Source organism: Poecilia reticulata, linkage group LG7 (assembly GCF_000633615.1).
Source record: "Poecilia reticulata strain Guanapo linkage group LG7, Guppy_female_1.0+MT, whole genome shotgun sequence".
Classification (NCBI taxonomy): Eukaryota; Metazoa; Chordata; class Actinopteri; order Cyprinodontiformes; family Poeciliidae; genus Poecilia; species Poecilia reticulata.
The window spans coordinates 24,673,353-24,692,587 of NC_024337.1; the positions used below are offsets into that span (position 1 = coordinate 24,673,353).

Genomic DNA, 19,235 nt, shown 5'->3' on the forward strand with positions numbered 1-19,235 from the left:
CTATTTTAAGAAGGCTGGAGCATAACAGAGAGATCAGCCTTACCAAGCTGAGGAACAAAGTACAGAGGATTTTCATTGGAAATAAAGTGAATTCTCCTTTCAGAGGATAACTGTTCAGTGTCAGTGTGACTGGAGGCTGCATGTGCCACTTTTATTGTCATGTCTCATGATGTAAATAAAGGCAGAAGCTGGTAGAGTTCAGCTGTTGTGTCTGATCCCTGGTGAATAACGTGAAAACAGCGATGCATTCATTTATCTAAAGGTGTTGAAATGTCTGCCAAATGTTTAATCAGCTCTAAAGTTAAAAATAAATAAATAACATTAAACAGGATGTCCATGCAACGCTTACCTTGGCTGTTCTCTTCCAGCTCAGGTGACATGTTAAGTGAAGAAAGACGCTGGTTGTTCTTGTTATGGCAGAGGGAAGCTTTCAAGTTTTTTAAGAATATCTGTTTGTTTGAAAAAAACGTGCCCGGCTGGCTCAGAGGGGGGAGACAGAGAGATGTAGCCACAATGTAGGCTACGCTGCTCCAATTGTTCTTGTTGTTATTTGAGTTAGTTATTTCTTCTCTCTGAAATAATAAAAAAATATTCAGTTTTTAAAAAAAAAAAAATATCACACGTTGGAACCCCTCAGCTCAGCCGAAAGAGATGGAAAAAATGTCACAAAGCGTCGCGGTTAGTTGAGCCGTTGACAAGGAGGAGATTCAAAAGCAGTCGACGAAGCACTTAAAGGTAAGCCTGAAGAATCTCATGGATAACCCCTTCAATGAAAAATGATACTACGCCTAAGGGGAAATAATTTGTATGATTATTTGATTCAGCAGCTCGGTTAGAAGTCCATGATCCCTGTTCTGCGAGGTGCCGCGGTTCGACGGCTCGGAGAATGTGATCCGCTCCACTCGACGGTCCGTTAGCTGTGGCGGACACCCTACCCCCGCCTCCTCGTGCTGCCGGCCGACTGACGTGATTGGCTGAGGGGAGTTTCCTGTGCGCGCACAGCATCAGCAGCAGCCCTCAGCCAGAAAGCGTCACGACAAAGATGCGTTGATTACGTCCTTGACCTGATATCAATGGAAGTGATAGCGGATAGGATAAGGGCACAGCGCGCTGTCTGATGCCGTCTGGTTTGTTTGTTTTTAATTGGTCCCATATCTCAAGGCCCCAGGGAAAGTGTCAATATTATCCGTTTGACATGAACTTGATTTATTTAGACTGTATCTAAACCCGTAATCAAGTAAAACCAATCATTGACTACTTTAAAACTATCTTAAAAATAAGCAGAGAGAGGGAAAAAAAAACATTTAAGTTTTTCTTTGGTCACCCTGGCCAAAGATCTAATCCTGCAAACTCGGTGCAATTATTAGTTTTTTAGTTTTTTTTTTGGTTTGTTTATTCTTACATAAATGTTGGAAGAAGGAATGCTGGCGTAATTTTTAATATGTTTTCCCCCAGATATTTGTGTATTACACATTCAGTGTTTTAGAAAACATTTGAGAAAGAGTGATAAAGCAAAAGTGTAACTCTTTGGAAGGTGTCTATCCCATTACATTTGGCATAAAACTAACAATAAGAAAGAACATCATACCAACAGGAAGATGTGATACATAAATTATGCTCTTAAGCAGAAAATCCTTAAATTATCAGTTCATTGCCATAAGCTCAAGTATAGCTGGGTTATGCAGAAAGATAATAAGCTAAAGCATTCAGAGGCAATATGTCCGCCTCTGAACATCTAACAAAACCTCTCAAATCAGTCTTTTGTATTGACTGAGTCAGTCTGGACTTAACGCCGACTGAAATGCTGTGGAAGGACTTTAAATATGATCACAATTCATGATCAAAAGCAATCTAATAAGTCTCAATTAACGCAATTTTCCTGGAGACAGTGGATCGAAATTCCTCCACTACAATCTTACATCATGTACCAAGTTCGACTGGAAAATTAAATCAGTATATTCATAAAGCTTGTCAGCAGAGGGAAGCATCAAGTGTACTAAGATTTCATGGTAGATGGCAGTTCTGTTTTTGGAACACACTGGACCAACAGCAGAATGTGATATGGATCCCCAACAACTTGAATTCTGTCCTTCACTCTTCCTCCTCCTCCTCACTTTACGACCCTGATTTCTTATTTTCATTAGAAAATAGGGCTTCTGAGCAACAGCCCTGTCATTCTTTTTCTTAACCTAGGTAAGAGGCTTCTGGCATATGATTCATGAGTGTGACAGTTAAAGCCCGCGTGTGCATGTGTGTGTGTGCGTGTGTGTGTGTGCGTGTGTGTGTGTGTGTGTGTGTGTGTTTGTGTGTGTGTGGTAAGTCTTGATGCACTGACTCCAGGCGCTGAAGATTCCTTTAGAATGTCTCTCATATCCTTGACATGGTTTGGTATACAACTTTCCCAAGGCTGCAGTTATTGTTGACCTTTTCTGCGAGTTTTTCTTTCACTCAACTTCCCATTCACATATTTGGACCCAGCATCCAGGAAATGTTTTGAGCAATAGCATTTTCTGTGTTGCCCTCCTTGTTGCAGTTCTGCACTGGACTTTGCAGGTCATAATTTGGATGTTAAGTAACATTTGATTAATAAAACCATATTTTTGCCTTTGCTTTAAATAGTATGCATTATTTTTCACAATATTTTTGATTTTCACTTGCTGTCAAAATTTACAAACATGTAAACAAAATATATTATTGTATGCAAGCTTCACTCTATTATTTGAATTAAAATACATCAACTTTTCAGGGATACCTATTTTACTGAGATTGCCTGTAACATAGAGGCAATGAATAGAAAAAACATTTAAATGTTGCCATGGTGTCTTCCAGCAGACAATGGTTACAATTATAGGTGCCCAAAGTTTAAGATGGAAACCAATTCCAGTAGGGTTTTGACCTCCATTTTAAAAACCTAAATGATCAGTGAAAGGGTTTGAGTTATAAATGTTGCAAGGGACAAAAATAATGTCTAAAACCAATATAATGATAGTTAATAATGTTTGTCAAGTGTGATAACCATTTTGACTTATAATTGCTGAAGGGGGGTGAATAAGACTGTCATGACACTGTCATAAACATGACATAACACTTGTCATGAACATGAATAAGCCTTCATGAATATTTATGACTTTACCTTTAATAACATAGTTACCTAATTTTTAAAGTGCAATCAGTAATACTTTTAGAACAAATTTATATCAGTAATTATTTTTTGGTTAATGTCAAGTTGTCATAACAAAGACATTTTAAATAATGTCAACTTTGTATTAAAAGTGTCATAATTTACCAAATGACACATTTATGACAAGTTATTGTCATAAATGTGTCTTCCTGTCAAAACCATTGTCCATGGAGCATACAGCTGCTTTAATAAGAGTTTTTAATGACATCCTTCTTGCATGTGATTCTGGTAACCATGTTGTTCTGATTTTACTTGATTTAACTGCTGCCTTTGATACTGTAGACCACAATATTTTAATATCGCGATTACACCACATTGTTGGTATTGATGGCACTGTTCTTAAATGGTTCCAGTCTTACCTAGAGGAGAGAACATTTTCAGTGAAAATTAGTGACTCTGAATCATCTGCTGTTTCAATGACTTATGGTGTCCCGCAGGGCTCAATTCTGGGCCCACTGCTTTTCTCACTTTATTTACTGCCTCTGGGTTCTATCCTTAGGAAACATGGGATTTCTTTTCATTGTTATGCTGATGATTGTCAGATTTATTTGCCCATGAAGCAGAAGGATGTCCACTCTATCAAACATCTCCTGGCATGTCTTGGTGATATTAAATCTTGGTTGGCCTTGAACTTTTTAAATTGTAATGAAAACAAAACAGAGGTGATTGTGTTTGGACCCAGTGGCTCCTCTGAGTCCTCCTCTGTTGACCTTGGACCTTTGGAGGTATATTTTAAACATGTTATTACGGACCTTGGTTTTAAGGTGGACAGTGATTTTAAATTGGACAGCCAAATCAGAGCCGTGGTTAAGTCCAGCTTTTATCATTTATCAGTGAAAATATCAGTGAAATCTTTTCTTTCCAGGCAACATTTTGAAACAGTGATCCACGCTTTTATCTCGACTCGACTGGATTACTGTAACGCACTTTATCTGGGAGTCAGTCAGTCGCTGCTCTCACGTCTGCAGCTGGTTCAGAATGCAGCTGCTAGACTTTTGACAGGAACTCGGAAGAGGGAGCATGTGACCCCTGTCCTGGCCTCACTTCACTGGCTGCCTGTATATTTTAGGATTCATTTTAAAATTATTTTGTTTGTTTTTAAATCACTGCATAATCTTGCCCCGGCTTACCTCTCTGAGCTTCTTCACCCCTACGTACCTTATCGGTCTCTCAGGTCAGCAGATCAGCTGCTCTTGGAGGTACCAAGATCCAGGAGGAAGCTCAGASGGGACAGGGCTTTCTCTGTCATAGGTCCCAAGTTATGGAATGACTTGCCTTTGCAGGTCAGAGAGGCCCCTTCACTGTCCACTTTTAAAGTTCGTCTTAAAACCCATTTATTTTACTTGGCTTTTAACTCCTGCGGGATCTAGTTTTAGAGTGTATGTTTTTGTTTTTAAACTGTAAGAGTTTTTATTTTTATTTTTTTTTATTATGCTGTGTTTTAATGTACAGCACTTTGTATCAGCTGTGGTTGTTTTAAAGTGCTTTATAAATAAAGTTGGTATGGTATGGTTATTAATATTCATGAAGACTTACTCATGTTCATGACAGTGTCATGTCAGTCTTATTCACCCCCTTCAAATAAAGTGTTACAATATAACTCAAAAATTATGGGTAACTTCTGCAAATATATGTCTGTATAACAGAGTTTAATTTAAAAAGTGACTTTAAATTGTATTAATTGTGGGTTTTAATCTTCATCTAAATTAGTTTCGTTTCATGCCTCAGATTCGTGGGACAAAAGAATGTTGGATGACATCTAGTGGCCAAAATGTGGATCTACAGCATCACAAAACAAACCGCTCAAATTCTGTTAATAAAACATTGCTTTATACAGTTAATATCTCAACACACACAAGTAGTACAACACACTTACAGATTGAGTGCAATGTCAACCATTTATAAATACCCATGTCTTTAAATAAAATTAATAAATTGTGGTAATAAATAAATAAATAAATAGTCTGAGACAATAAATATATTATTTGTGTGTGGGAAAAAAAAACACTCAGCAAAACATATCAAAGACCTACATTTTTGTCTTTTACCTGAAGGACTGTCTGTGTATTATTCTGTCCAGCCCATTTTAATCCTGACTCCTGGTTTCACAGGATGACGACAAAGTCTTATTACACTTCAATGTAACAGATGATTAACTCTGGACATAGATATGAAGAACAGAGCTAAAAGAAAAGATCTGAGAAACATTTTCCATCAGGAAACACATTCACAAATGAGCATGGTGGTAACTTCTAACAAAAGGCTTCAATTTCAAAGCAATAAATAAGAAAATAAATAAGAATTACCTGAAGCAGGGGCAGAAGCCTCACAAACCAAAACAAAATGCACACTAGCTGGCTTATGTCTTATATTTGACAGAATGTTTTTGCATCTCCCCTCATTTTGTTTAGAAATAGCTATCGCTCTACATCGGTTATATATCTTTAAGGTGCGGTTTAGGTTAGAAACATTTACACTCTTAAATTTCTGGATAATGTTTCTTATGAATTCTAAATTAAATTCTAGGGAATTGGCCCCGTCAATATTAAAATCATGATATTTTATGAAAAGAGATATGTGTTATGTGCAATTATCATATCGACTAAGAACGATGCAAAAGTCTAGAGCCTGCCTTTATCGCTTACATTTCGCACTTAAAGGCCCGACCTGCTTGTATGAAACTGAAGTGGTCTTGAGATTTTCACAATTCTTTAACAACATCAAATTTAAATATATTTCTGTTCAATTCTTGTACTTAAAATGTGTCAAAGGAATGTCTTTTCAGCTCGGTAATCCAAACAACATTAACCTATGAATCATGAAAGAACAAATGATTCATACTAAACCTAGTGCTGTGCCTACACAAACAATTTGACTGAGAATCAATAATAAACTGTCTTTTGCTGTTAAAAGTAAAAAAATAAAAATCTAACAAAAACTGATCTTGGCTAAATTATTGCATAACTTCACTTAATACGTTGTGGCTTTAAAAGAATCTGAAGAAACTGGCCAAGTGATGAAGAAATTAGGATTTTGATATGACTTAAAGCAGATGATTAGCGTCTGCTGATCACAGCTTTAGGAAATAGAAACAAATTGAGCAAAGGCATAAAACTGGAACACAGATGCATTATGTATCAGCTGATCTCAGTGTTATGTAAATTTTCAGCTCTTTGGGACTGACTTTTTAGAGTAAAAATGCTGTCATTTTAAAATTACCACAACATCTGGGTCCTTTTTAGCGACATCTATAAAATAATGCAGGCTGCTCCTGACTTTTGCAAAGTCCTCCTCATCATCTGATGTTGTGTAAATGTCAGTCAGACCTCACTAAACGCAATGACTACATTTACAAATCAATGTTTTGGTGTCATGTTGTTTCACAGCCTGGCTATAGATCCAGGTGGAGGTCGCTGTGTGACAGAGACTGGTAGTGCTCATCCATACCAGACTTGGCTTGATGCCTTTGAGCAACTAGTCTCTGGTAGCGAGCCTGCTGCTGGTGATCAGGGTCCACATTCACCCAGCTATTGGCCACCCACTTTACTCCTCGCCTGACTGGACAATCACCATGCAGGGAATACTCGTCTAACTCGCCCATCCAACCTGGAAGCATGGAGGAAACAACAGCAAAGACGGTTTACTCAAACTTTTTGGTTTATATTACCACCAACATAGATACTAGAAATGAAAAAAGATGCTCATATTTGGATCTATTTTGATTCAGGTCTAAATATGAGCAACATGGGTTAATGGTTACACTGTTAAGATTATGTATATAAAAAAGGTTGTTTGTTTTTCTTTACCTCTGCCATCAGAGAGATGGTTATACCAGAGGAGAGCTGTTCCAGCAGTTGGGGTCAGTCTCAGGTTCCCTTTGCCACACGCCTGTTGAGTGTCCGTCAAATCAACTCCATCCTGGACCAGAGCCTAAAATACATGTAATCAATAAACTTGAGGTGTGTAAGCTTGGCTGCATTCCATAAAAATGCTTCATACAAACGGATGTTCACAAATTCAAATTCACCTGCTCGTCGTAAGTACGATTGTCCGCCACAGGAAAGGTACTTTCACCACCGTCCTCAACAGAGCTGAGGTAAAATAACACCGTCAAATACCTGAAGAGAAACAAGCAAACAAACAAATAAAACAGAAGAAAAGGAGCACTGACTCCTTAGTGGCTCAGTTTGTGGAAAAAGCAAAATTTTGAAAGTCAAAGAGCAAATCCAGATCTGAGACGCAAACAGAACGTGAAAAGGATAGTGTGCGAGAAGCTGCATACCTGCAGGAGACCTCTGTGAGAGCAGACGTGTTTCCTGCCAGCCGTGTGTGTGCACAGATGGTCTCTGACTGAGACGAGCTGCTATCGTAGTGAGCGTTGGTGAAGTCTCCATGCTCGTAGCGGGAGACCTGCAGTGGCTCACTTAGTTCCAGAAGTGCAGAGGGCAGACGAGTCAGAGCGATTACTCTGAGTAGGAGACAGGAGGAAACAAAAGAAAAGTGCTCCACTTTAATACAAGCTGTATGTGTGAAACCAAATGGGGGAAGTGTGGAGGGACATGGACCTTTTCCTGAGGGTTTGCAGAACACGGTGAGATCCCGACCCCTGAAAGAGCCATGTATGTCTGTTTCTCTGCTTAAAGTGACTGTGCAGGCTCCCGCTTCGCTGTTGCCGTGGACGCTGGGACACATCATAAACCCGCCGAAACTCTCCGAGTGTCAGTATTCCTGCAAGGCACATAGAAAAGTGGAGGTCTCATTAAACGAGTCTTCCAGTATGCAGGGTTGTGATTCCAGTTCAGTGGAATGAATTTTTGAATTCCTGTTTAGTGAAAAACCTTTCTGGGTCCTGGTTTTTAGTCATTTCTTCTTTGTTTAGCCATGTGCTTATTCTTCCAGCTAAAATTGTCCTGAGTTCCCCTGGGAGACCCGTGTCCCAGTCGCAACAATAGCTCTGGGGTGCCAGAGCAGAGGTGACTAGAAAACAAGGGAGCTGGGGAATACAGGGTATCCGGGGGAAAATTAAGTGAAAGGCCTGGCAGACAATTGGGTTTTAATGAGATAGGACGAGGCCCGTCCGGATGTGGAGAACGCCTGGCACAATGGTATCGGGTCAAAATGGTGACACCCCTCTTCCTGCCTTAACATTCACAAACACTCGCACGCAACCGCAGCCACAAGTCAGCTATTTACAGTGTCTTTACCAGAACAAAAGCAGGGACCACACACACATACACACACACAGACTAATTTCAAGAATCCTGAAAATGTATCCAGAGATCCTATCACGCACCTAGAGAAAGGCCAACTTAAGTTCTCAAAATGAATCAACATTATTAAGTTTTTAAGGTTTCTACATATTTTTACAACAAACCTGCATATTTTTCAAATTAAAATATCCAGAGTTCTCAATATTTTTAAAGCCCAAACAAAAAAAACCCAACATGAGGTCAGGTTTTGAAATAAACACACACTGTAAGAGAGTGGATGAGTGGAAAGAAAATCTGGAAACAAATGTTCACTTATTAGCACTTATTATCTTTCCTCATAATTATCCAGACATGAAACATACTTCTATCAAATTTCAGACCTTTCCATTTTGCATAGCAATCCAGCTTTTTCTCTACTATCAGCCAGAGCACTTAGAAATATGCACAAGAATTACAGAAGGACTAACCTGTTGGAGAGGCTTCCAGGCCAGTCAGTATTTGCCGTAAGTTATCAGGGCTTAACCACGTCCCATCTCGAGAACGAGAATGACTCACAATCTAGAAGGGAAACAAAATCACTTGTCTTTTAGCAAAAAAAGGCAAATCATAAATTTACAATTCATAATTTTCATTTTAGAAATGTGTACTCCTCCTGCATCTGAATGTGGGTGTGCTGTTATCCTGAGGATACCTCCTGCTTCTGAAGAAATCCGTCTTGGTTCAGGTCCAACAGACTGAAGATCTCTTCCGTGCTCAGAGAAAGCAGCGGCTGGTTTAACTCTGCTTGATCTTGGCTAGGTGTTGCTGCCTGGCTGTCCATCAGACCTTTGAGTTGGGCCAACTGCACCACCACACGGCACTCCTCCTCCGATAGGAAACCAGGGATCTCTGTGGAAAAACATGAAAACACATCAATAAATGGTGTCAGGCAACACACACACACACCACAAATTTGATGTGAAAGACCAACACAAAGCAGAGCATATGGAGGGGAAAACACACGGTTTCAAAGTTTTTCGCAACGTAAACGCTGAAAATGTGCTGCTCATTTGCATTTACCGCCTCACCTTTTACTACAATTGCTACATTCTGATCTGACTAAAGCAGTTTATGCCATATATTTATATCTCTAAATAAGTTTTATTTTGGCACATAATGTAAAAAAACAACAAAACAAAACAACAAAAAACAAAAGGTAGGAAGGTACAGTAAATATCAGACTATTTCAGAATATTTACATGAAGGTCCTCCTATAAGGCATAAGGAGTAAATGAACTGTGCATCTAACGAGTGCAGGTTATTCCCCTCAGTCTGTCTACATTGAGCCACTTGTGGTATAGCCTGTCCCTCAGGCAGCTTTAATGAGTGGCAACATAGAGAAAGGAAGTACCGGTGTCAAGGAATTAGAAAATGCTAAAATCAATTACCATAATGCAGGAACACAATTTGAATCTGCTATGCTCGCTCTCATTTTGCCTTCATTCATTAAATGAAGGCAAAATAAAGGCAAAAAATTTTTTTTTCTATCTGTTCTAATTTTAAAAATCTTCTCCAGACTGATTGGCAGTCGAGTCTTAAACATGCGTATTATTACTAAATGCACTTAGTTATGATGTACTGTTTGATCATTTGCCTTTTCTCTGCTGCAACCCATCTGTGTCTCTCTGCCGTGACCCCTTCGGATAAAAGAGCTTCCGGCAGGTTGGTTGCTTGTACAGTAGAAGCCTTGTTTGGCAACCGTGTCTTTTATACTGTACCCTTGGTTAATCCCCATTGTACAGTCAAGCCTCATTAATCTGGACAACTGATATGAATGAAGAGGGACCGAGGCTTCCTCTTCTCCCCCCCATGGCTGTCTGTCTTTCTCCCCCGGAAAGGAAGTGACCTGCTTGTCAGAGCAGGAATCAGGCCATGGCGACGCAGTGGGACATTTTGTTTATATCCTCTGCACATGCTCACACATGTAGAGCTGCCCATACAGAGTTCAGTTGTTGTTAACTTGGTCAATAATTATCTCAGGCTCTGAGGAAATCATTGTCTCCAATATTGCCGACATTTTAATCATTCAGTGTACAGAGTTGCATAAAATTATTCCAATTAGAAATCTTCTCTAATCTGAGAAGATTAGAGAAGCTGCTACCTTGAGTCAAAGCTAGCAGCCTATAGAAAGAGTAAAGGAAATTCTCTACCAAGGACTGAATATGGTCCTTGATTTAAAGTGTAAAGAAAAAATTTTTTTAAAGTTGTTTATAAAAACATCACCTTACAAAACCTCAAATCTGACAAACAATATTAAATTTACTCAATAAATTAATGCACCTCTCTCCTGGCACCCCGTCCCTACCTCCTACAGCACTCTACACCTCCCCTTTTCTGCTTCTATGCAAATCTGTTCACCACCCACTATAAATACATCCATTCTGACTACATCTCCTCCACTTTAACCAAGAGATCATCGTCACTTCTTGATTCCCCCCCTTGCCCTGTTTTAACTTTCTGACGACAATGTTCTCCCAGTTAGCTTCTTTGCTCCTTCTCCTCATACTTGCTGGGTCCAGCAAACCGGTGAGTCTACGCAGAGGTCAAGCACAGCTGGACGGACATATCAGGACAGAAGACGTGCTTCAATCTGTGTTTAAGGACAAGGGCAGAGACCTGACAAGTGTGGACAGCAGGAAAGAAGATGTATTTGGAGATTCTCCTTCTTCAAAGCAAGGAATCGCAGCGTCAGCAGAAGACGGAGAAGCGTGGGGAGAGCCTGGAGCTCCGTCTAACTTCAGATCCACACACTTAATAAGCGACGGTAAACTGTGGGATCCCCGCTTCTCTTCTCGATGTGTGCCAATCCCTTCCAGCATGGCTTTGTGCTACAACATTGGCTATGACACAATGCGCATCCCGAACCTCCTAGGCCATGATTCCCCAGCTGAGGCTGTCCAGCAGAGCGCCAGCTGGCTGCCACTGTTGGCCAGAGAGTGCCATCCAGACGCTCGCATTTTCCTCTGCTCTCTTTTTGCTCCGATCTGCCTAGACAGGTATGTTTTGTTTCCACAAAGTAGAATAGAATGTGTCAAAAAAAAAAAAAAAAAACTGACCCAAAAGACTGCGGCGTTCTTATTTTTGTAAATCGCACCTTAGAATAAGAGTTTCTAGAGGGAAAACAAAGGACGAGAAAGAACACTTTTTTTCAACCGACACAGACAGGGGTCATCAACAGATAACACAATTCAGAAATTATGCTAATTGGTGCTAATCTCAGAAAAAAATGCTCTGGTTTCACACAGAAAGTTTAGTTAATCACAGGACAATCATCTCCTTTTTATCACATTAGCACATTTTAGCTGGGTGGTGTGTATTTCTAAATCTATTTAAAATCTTTCTTCTAATCACTGCTGTCCATTTCCCTCTCCGTGCCGTCTTCAACAGGTTTATCTCCCCCTGCAGAAGTTTGTGTGAATCTGTGCGGGACAGCTGTGCGCCAATCATGAGTTGCTATGGCTACCCCTGGCCTGAAATCCTGCGGTGTGACCAGTATCCTGCAGACCACCTCGTGTGCATCTCCTCCATCACCAATGCAACTGCTTACACGGGGGCGCGCGGAGGTGAGCGACCGCACACGTGTGATTGAGTCGACTTCATTAAACCAATTATTCAATTTTTGGTTTAACGGTTTCAGTGCCTCAGGCAAGCTGTCGGGACTGTGAGCTGGAGGAGGCATCCTCCCCAAAAGAGACACTGGAGACCTTCTGTAGGAGTGATTTTGGTGAGTGTCAACATGTCTCCTCCAACAAAAACACTCTGCTTCTTCTATTGAAAACAAAAGTCAATATTGCATTTCTGTTCATCTATTATCCTCCCAGTTGTGAAGCTGCGTCTGACGAGGCTTAGGTATAGTCCAGTAAGTCTATCTCAGTTCTCCTTGGCTGCCAAGCTGGACGTCTTAAAGCGCGGGTCTCTGCTAGGTGGGCAGATTCGCTCACGCATTGAACTGTGGCTAGAGAGAGATGCCACATGCGTTCGGAACATGACCCGACAGCATCCAAGAGGCGGCACCTTCCTAGTAACCGGGACAGTCCAGGGGGAGCGCCTGGTGGTCAATAAGGCTTACGCTTGGCAAAGACAAGACAGAAGCCTCACTGCAGCTGTGCGCAAGTGGAAAAGTCACAGGTGCAGGAACTAACATCTTGCAGACTCTTAGAACATTCTGAGTGTGAGATCAACCGCCCTGGGCGGATAGAGTTTAGAAGCTTGCCATAAAGCTACAGCTTTAAATATTTGTCCGACTTTTTAAAAGGAATTTAAAGAAGCTTAGGACTGAAAAAGATAGTTACGGTACATTCAGGATTGAGAAACTGTCACTATGAAAGCTGAGCATAAAAGATGATGGGAAGATGATAGGAAATAAAATGTAAATACTGTGTTTATAAACTTGAACTTAATGTTGCTGGTTTATATATTTCTAATTCATTTTCTTATTGAGTTTTCTTTCTATCTAAATCTGCTTATTGTATTTTCTAATTAATAATGGTGAAGCAAAAATTCTATCCGTTTCATTCTTTTTGTATATATTTCTGAAGGTTGTTGTTGAATTATGAAAAAAATGCAACCTGTGTGTTTTTGGAATAAATTTTGTTAAATAAATATTGCAGCATCGTTTCTCCCACTTTAATTTTGTTTTCCCCATTTTTGACAAAATAAACCATATTTCTAAAAAAAACGTCAGGTTTACTTATGGGGAAATGCAGTTACATCTGAAACGTAACTTCCACATAATTTTTTTTCTGAGCCTAACAGCACTTCATGTCTATTATAATTTGGATGGTCACTGCCTTCTTAGTATTAAACATAGAACAACTTTTCTTAAAATCCTGTTTAGGGATCTACAAAAGTGGCACATTTAATTATTTTCTGTTCTATTTTATTGTTATTTGGGGGAAACTCCTTTCTTTGAAAAGCATTTTGCAGTGTGTTTCATAGCTGTCTTGTACACTTAAGGTATCCTCTCTTATAGGGTTTCTAGGCGTTCTGTCAAACTGGTTGTATCAGGCATATCTTGCTAACATTGCAGATGCCTCAAATGGCTGCAGGACAGTTGATGTTTTCAAATCAAAGCATGTGAACCACTCTTTGTGATTAAATAGCAACACATAATGCAACTGAGTTTTTCACAGATGGCAGGACTCATTCAAGTATTACAATTTACTTACCAAACAGCAAAGGTTTCAGACTGAGTGTTCTCATCTCATGCGTTCTATCTGGTACTACAGACACATGTTGAACATGTCCAACCTGGACGGGCACAGAACATAGTTTTAATGTAGAAATAGTGAGGAACTGCATGCATATATCTGCAAAATAATACGGGCTATTTTTTCCCTCCTATTTACGTGTAATCTATGTGTTGCTTGATATATGGACATGCTGCAAAATAATTTCCCATTGGGAAAAATAACATTACTATTACCATTGAACTCTGCTGATGATTTAGCAGTTCTCTTGTAAGTACTTAGTGTATAAAATACTCACTCTCAAGCAGTTCTGTCTCATATCACATTTGTGATCAGTGTTGGGAGGAATCAAATCAGAACATTTAAGTTCTTATAAATTACACCAAAGATCTTACCCGTATCCCCTCCATACGATGTAGGCTGAAACTCTGACTGTATTCCTCCACATGTAACTCTCTCCCTGATGGAGCAGGTTGGGGCAAGCGCCCGTCCGTGTTGATGACTGGAGCAGGGGACGCCCCATCTCCACTTACTAAATCCCCGGGGCCGTTGTTGTAGTGCACGTAGAGTAGCAGGGCGATGACATTCAAGATGTAAACATGGAAGAAGACCATGACCACCACGAAATAAGCCCGAGAGCAAACATTGCTTCTCTGTACGTGCAGCCGAGTAGATCGAAGAGGAGGGATATTGTAAGGCGGTGAAAACGGCTTGTGGCTGATGTCTTCGTGTTCCAATAAGTCTTCTTGAGCTTCATCCATCATTTACAACACACGGTTAGATATTATTTTAAAGTGTTTACAGTGTAACGTAAAAACACAAACCAGCCAGGCTTGAGCTACCTTGTAAAATGTTAGCTAGCTATTTACATTAGCATACTTGGGCTGTTCAGCTAGCTACAGAGTTAGCCCCATTGCAAACTTCTGGGTTTTTTTTTCAAGAAAAAACGACACTATCGTGTCTGCTACTGTTACCCGACGAATCAGGACAGCGTCGATTGAATAACCAAGTGGAGTGACAATCGTTTTCTTTAATAAATACATGTGTCGTCATTATATAAAAGCTCCTAATCCCGTTCTAGCTAACTGACAGCTGCGCTGCCCCTGACAACCTGCCTAACAACAGATAGTCCGCGATATTCGTTGTTCATGAGCTCCTGTAAAGTGTTAGCGACCTCTGCCGGCCAGTGCCCAATATCAAGGTATGTTTAAATGATATTTCCTCTAAATTTTAAATTTTAGCAGAAGGAAAACATTGTTGGTTGATTTTTCTAAGTTTCGCAGAATTCTGAAACGCACGTACCAATTTGTTAAGTGATTCTGTGGAAGGCTCTGAGGTCTGCAACCTGTATAAACTAAAAAGCTATTTTTGCTCTCAGTGCCGCTAAATGAACCCCAATCAGAGCCACAAATGTTATACATGACTATTTGAAAAAAGACAACGTATAATTTTTTTTTTCTAAAAAAATATCTAATGTAGGAAATGGGCTGTCATTTTTAAAAGAATCACCATCTTATTTTTGTTTCTTCAATAAGAAAAACACAAAACTTTAGCAAAAAGAGAATTGGTACGTTTTTATTCCATAGGATGCTGACCTGCGTAAGCAATGATGTATAAAGGCATATAGATTCAACATGTCAAGAAAAATGTGTGTAAACAAGTTACTTGTCATTCTGTTGTGGGAAAGCTGCTAAAACCACTACTTGTCATCCATATATATTTAAAAACAATTGTCAGTCGTTTATCATTTTTATCCAAAGTTACAAAGAGTCATTGAGAAAGGTCTAAGGAGCCACTTGCCTTTCTAGAGCTGCAGGTTGCAGATCCCAGCCTGGACGACGAAATTAATTAAATAATATTAATAGTTTAAGAAAAATATACATCATTATTGATGATAATAATGATTATTATATAATCATGAAGACAAATTTAACCTTTTGATTCTAGATATCAAATAATGCAAACACAACACACTTCTCTTATTTAGCCGCAAGGTGGCGACAAAAACACATGTCAGAGACTCCCAACTGTGCTGTGTCATTTGTGATACCCGACGTAATATGTCGAGGCTGCCGGGTGATACTCATAAAGATTATTTCTTTTACAAAAAGCAGCAATAAGGAAATGTTGCAATCGACACATTGCAGGTGTAAGAACACAATTTCAAAAAAAGATGGGAAACATTCAACTTGTTCAAAGTATGCTGTAAATATGTAAAATATTCATACTGTATGTGCACCACCAACACAGAAGGGAAACAATCAAACGTTTAAAATCTTTTGAGTTGGTTTTTACTTGGGCAGACGAAAGGTGACAGCTGCTGTCTATTTATTCCCAACGCCAGCAAACGAGTTTTGGATCATAGTACTTAATTCCCATAATTGCCATGCATTATTTACTCGAATTTTCTCAGAGGTGCACATTTAAATACAGATCAGTTTGGATAATGAAGGCTAATTTCCCTTGGTGATGTTGCCCCTCAAATTATTCCATCTGACTCTACTTTTTTAAGACAAAAGGGATTGAGGTGGGGGTGGATGTGAAAGGGTCTAACACACTCTCCCTTAAAAACACACACACACACACACACACACACACGCAGGCACTGCACGCAAACCCCTTGCGGTGTTTTCCGGGATCACGCCACTGCCTCCACTTGGGATCCACACAGCAGCAGCGATATGGCTGATCATCACCGGACGGGACGGCACTGAATATGAGGCAAAGTTTGACCTGAATTATGGTTTATTACTGATTAACAATGCACTTTGTCGGGGCACGGGACGCTGCCACACGTCGACCGACGCTGGGATAGGAATTACCGGACGGGGGAACGATTAGTTTGGGGATTTTTTTTTTTTTTTTACAGCAAAGTAGTTGGAGGAACTTGTCGCAGTGGCTCCAGTCCCAGTGTTGCTGCCTGGATTACCACATACAAGCGGAACAATAGTCTCCTGCGGCAGGAACACGAGCAGGTCGGTGTGGTTTGTTTATGTTGGGCCCTGTCCTCACTGCCAGTTTTAACTAGTCAAGATGATGTGGAAATAACAAGCACAGAAACCATTTCTGTCGCCCTCCCCCTCACTGACATTGCAGGTGTATGCTCATTATTAAGACTCGCTGAAAGAAATGGTGTAACCCTGCGTAAGCGGTTGTGTATTTCTAATGCGGATAGTTTGGTGCTCTCTCCTTAAATCACAACAGAAACGGGAATCGCTTTAAATTAGTCGCACCACTGAGAGATTTCGATAAATGGCGATACTGTGAGTACAGCAGTTCAAACCCAGTCAAAGTCCCCGGAGGATTATGTTTGTAAATTCCCGGTACTTTTTCTTTTACTTTCGTGAAGTGTTTCCTATTTCAATACAAAGTCCTTCAGGGTTTTCCCTGCTCCTGTTTCCTGAATTGTTTCGGCCGCCGGCAGCGTAACTTTTTCTCTGCCCTGCCTGATTCTCCTTCTCCCGGATACTTGCGTCAGGAAAACACGGGGAGAGAGAAACTGACCGAAAGCACTAAAGGCCTGGAAGGTAGAGGAATCTCTGCCAGCCTGGGCTAAGGTGAAAACTTGAAGAGATGGGTTCGGTTTCTCGACTTTGCTCCGAATGTTCCGCGCTTTCTCCGGTCATGTCATGTTACCCGGAGATCACCGGGACATGCGCTTCCAAATGTGACGGGCTGTCCAGTGCTGCAGTCCTGCGGTTCTTCCAATAACATCGGTAATAAGCCCTTATACACTTCAAAAACGACCATGGTTGTATGATCATGCAGTTTGCGTGGGTCAGAGCAACAACAAAATGTTTGCAGTTAGTGGGGAGTATCATTTAGCGGTAAATTATTGATATCAGTCCCAGTGTGGGATGCACAGATTGAAAGTAATCCCTCTCACATCAGTTGACTCGTCCTTGTGATGAACCTCCAAAATGTTGAACCCGAAATCCCAAAATAGTGGCTGTTTCTGAAATCTTTGAGTTTTGTTTTTATTCCATTATAATTTCGTACATATCCCTATTTTATTGTTTTTTGTGTTGTTAATATCAGATATATTTATTTATTTTTTTGTAAACGTACACTACACTGACAAAACAAGCAGTTTGAATTTAATTGAATTAATTTGAACATTTCCTCTGGCTTTATTTGAATCAGTTTTTTGAGTACACGCTTGAAAGCTAAAAGATACATAATTTAAATACCTTATGTACTTAGTCAAATAAATTACTTAAATTCTTACTTATATTTGATATAATATTGCTCATCTCATTTCTTATCTTACATAAGAAAATATACATACATAGTTTGTGATTAAAGTATAAAATGTTACTGAAATAGCTATGTATACATTTTTAAAATCTTTTCCAACAAGACGGCATATCCTTACAACTACAGTGAAGATCTGCTGTTCAATGACAAGGAAAGCTTCAGGGTCACAAGTTTAGCTAGCTTAGCTTAGCATCAGTGTTGGGCTGGATGATATAGCAGAAAAATGTGTCATGATATAAGGGTTTTATATCAGACATCGATATTTTCTGTTTCATCCACAGCTCTAAAGCTTCATCAGCTCTGTCGCTAAACGACTTAAAAGTGAAATTTAACACTAAAATTCTTACTGGAATACAGAAACTTTATTAATTGTAAATCTTGTTACAATTTCCAAGTTCTGGTCAGTTTATATGCCTTCATTTTGGAGTCTATTAAACATATCAGCCTCACTGTTCGCTGCTGTTCACTGAACACTGCAAATGAATTGTTATTACAATAAAGTGTTAGAATTTAATAATTGAACGTTACATTTGCCAACTACATAAAATGGCTGATGAAAGAAAGAAAATTAAATGGTTGATATTTTATACTCTCCAAAACTAACTTTTAGAGCATAATCTAGTTTCACTTCAAATCATTTTATCTAGTAAGAATAATTGCAGTCATCAAATATGCCTTTACCAAGGTGTGTTAACCATAAAAATAATGATAATAAGGTGTACAGTGGACTCCTGGTACTATCAGGAGTTAGAGACAGATGAAATTCTTGAGATCACCTCTAAAAACATAAACAAAATTCAATTTTATTAAAATGTTATGTGATAGACTATGGACCAGGGCTTCACAGTTTTGGTAGCACTGTTGCCTTGCAGCAGGAAGACCCCAGGTTTGAATCCTCCACACAGAAGAGCCTGGAGTCTCTTCTGTGTGGAGTTTGCATGTTCCCTCCCTGTGTGTGTGGGTTTTCTTTGAGTGCTCTGGCTTCCTTCCTCCAAAATCATCACTATTATGCTAATTGGTCTCTCTTGCTTAGGTGTAGTTCTGTGTGTGCAAGGTTGTTTGTCCTGTGTGTGTCTGTGTGTCACCCTGTGATGGACTGAATGTGCAAGAATCTCTGCTTCCGGATGTGCAAAGCTGGTGGAGACAAAGTCCAAAACACAGGCAGCGGAAAGTGCAGCAATGTTGTTTCTATAAGAAAGAATACTTCTGTAAAGTGCATAATGTGGAGTAATTATCTTATTTGTTCCCAATGTTTCTTCTGGTTTGTGAGCACAAAATGGGAAGGCGAATGTAACAGTGTTTCAGTTTGTGTCCTTCTGCATGTTTGTGCTGGAAAATGTGTCTATTTTCCAGCACACC

At 39.7% G+C, this 19,235-nt stretch overlaps 4 protein-coding genes across 9 annotated transcripts in view; 2 read left to right on the forward strand and 2 right to left on the reverse strand.

Annotated features, from left to right (window-relative positions):
• LOC103467459 (sodium- and chloride-dependent creatine transporter 1) overlaps positions 1–933 on the reverse strand; it is a 17,378-nt gene extending 16,445 nt beyond the window's left edge. Inside the window, exon 1 of the mRNA XM_008413859.2 lies at positions 350–933. Within this exon, the coding sequence (XP_008412081.1) occupies positions 350–380 (31 nt within the window). The 5' untranslated portion in view covers positions 381–933. The remainder of the gene's footprint in view (positions 1–349) is intronic.
• Positions 934–4,989: 4,056 nt separating this feature from the next.
• On the reverse strand, positions 4,990–14,408 carry LOC103467456 (transmembrane prolyl 4-hydroxylase-like). Its single transcript, XM_008413851.2, has 9 exons — positions 14,015–14,408; positions 13,599–13,680; positions 9,083–9,279; positions 8,859–8,949; positions 7,747–7,909; positions 7,464–7,649; positions 7,209–7,299; positions 6,988–7,111; positions 4,990–6,787 (listed from the first exon to the last, which is right to left on the reverse strand). The coding sequence occupies exons 1-9, from the start codon at positions 14,381–14,383 to the stop codon at positions 6,573–6,575; spliced, it is 1,518 nt and encodes a 505-aa protein (XP_008412073.1). The 5' UTR covers positions 14,384–14,408; the 3' UTR covers positions 4,990–6,572.
• LOC103467455 (secreted frizzled-related protein 5) lies at positions 10,671–12,945 on the forward strand. The gene is made up of 4 exons (XM_008413850.2): positions 10,671–11,426; positions 11,818–11,993; positions 12,068–12,154; positions 12,252–12,945. The coding sequence occupies exons 1-4, from the start codon at positions 10,897–10,899 to the stop codon at positions 12,569–12,571; spliced, it is 1,113 nt and encodes a 370-aa protein (XP_008412072.1). The 5' UTR covers positions 10,671–10,896; the 3' UTR covers positions 12,572–12,945.
• Positions 14,409–14,738: 330 nt separating the features above from the next.
• Positions 14,739–19,235, forward strand: part of LOC103467457 (cyclin-dependent kinase 17-like) — a 46,938-nt gene continuing 42,441 nt past the window's right edge. For 5 of the 6 annotated variants that reach the window (XM_008413852.2, XM_008413853.2, XM_008413856.2 and 2 more), the window contains exon 1: positions 14,739–14,820. In XM_008413852.2, coding sequence (XP_008412074.1) covers positions 14,768–14,820 — 53 coding nt within the window. In that variant the 5' untranslated portion in view covers positions 14,739–14,767. Of the gene's footprint in view, positions 14,821–16,245; positions 16,595–19,235 lie in introns of those variants that run through there. The other variant, XM_008413855.2, reaches the window with a different exon arrangement.

What these genes read in the sequence shown, in the direction of transcription:
- LOC103467456 (XM_008413851.2), bottom strand. Translation starts at nt 14,383, where the DNA reads ATGATGGATGAAGCTCAAGAAGACTTATTGGAACACGAAGACATCAGC. An exon ending in GATTTCTTCAGAAGCAGGAG is followed by an intron (nt 8,950 to 9,082) that starts GTATCCTCAGGA and finishes TTTCCCTTCTAG; the next exon opens with ATTGTGAGTCATTCTCGTTC. An exon ending in CCTGGAAGCCTCTCCAACAG is followed by an intron (nt 7,910 to 8,858) that starts GTTAGTCCTTCT and finishes TGTGCCTTGCAG; the next exon opens with GAATACTGACACTCGGAGAG.
- LOC103467455 (XM_008413850.2), top strand. Translation starts at nt 10,897, where the DNA reads ATGTTCTCCCAGTTAGCTTCTTTGCTCCTTCTCCTCATACTTGCTGGG. An exon ending in GCTCCGATCTGCCTAGACAG is followed by an intron (nt 11,427 to 11,817) that starts GTATGTTTTGTT and finishes CGTCTTCAACAG; the next exon opens with GTTTATCTCCCCCTGCAGAA. An exon ending in TTACACGGGGGCGCGCGGAG is followed by an intron (nt 11,994 to 12,067) that starts GTGAGCGACCGC and finishes TAACGGTTTCAG; the next exon opens with TGCCTCAGGCAAGCTGTCGG.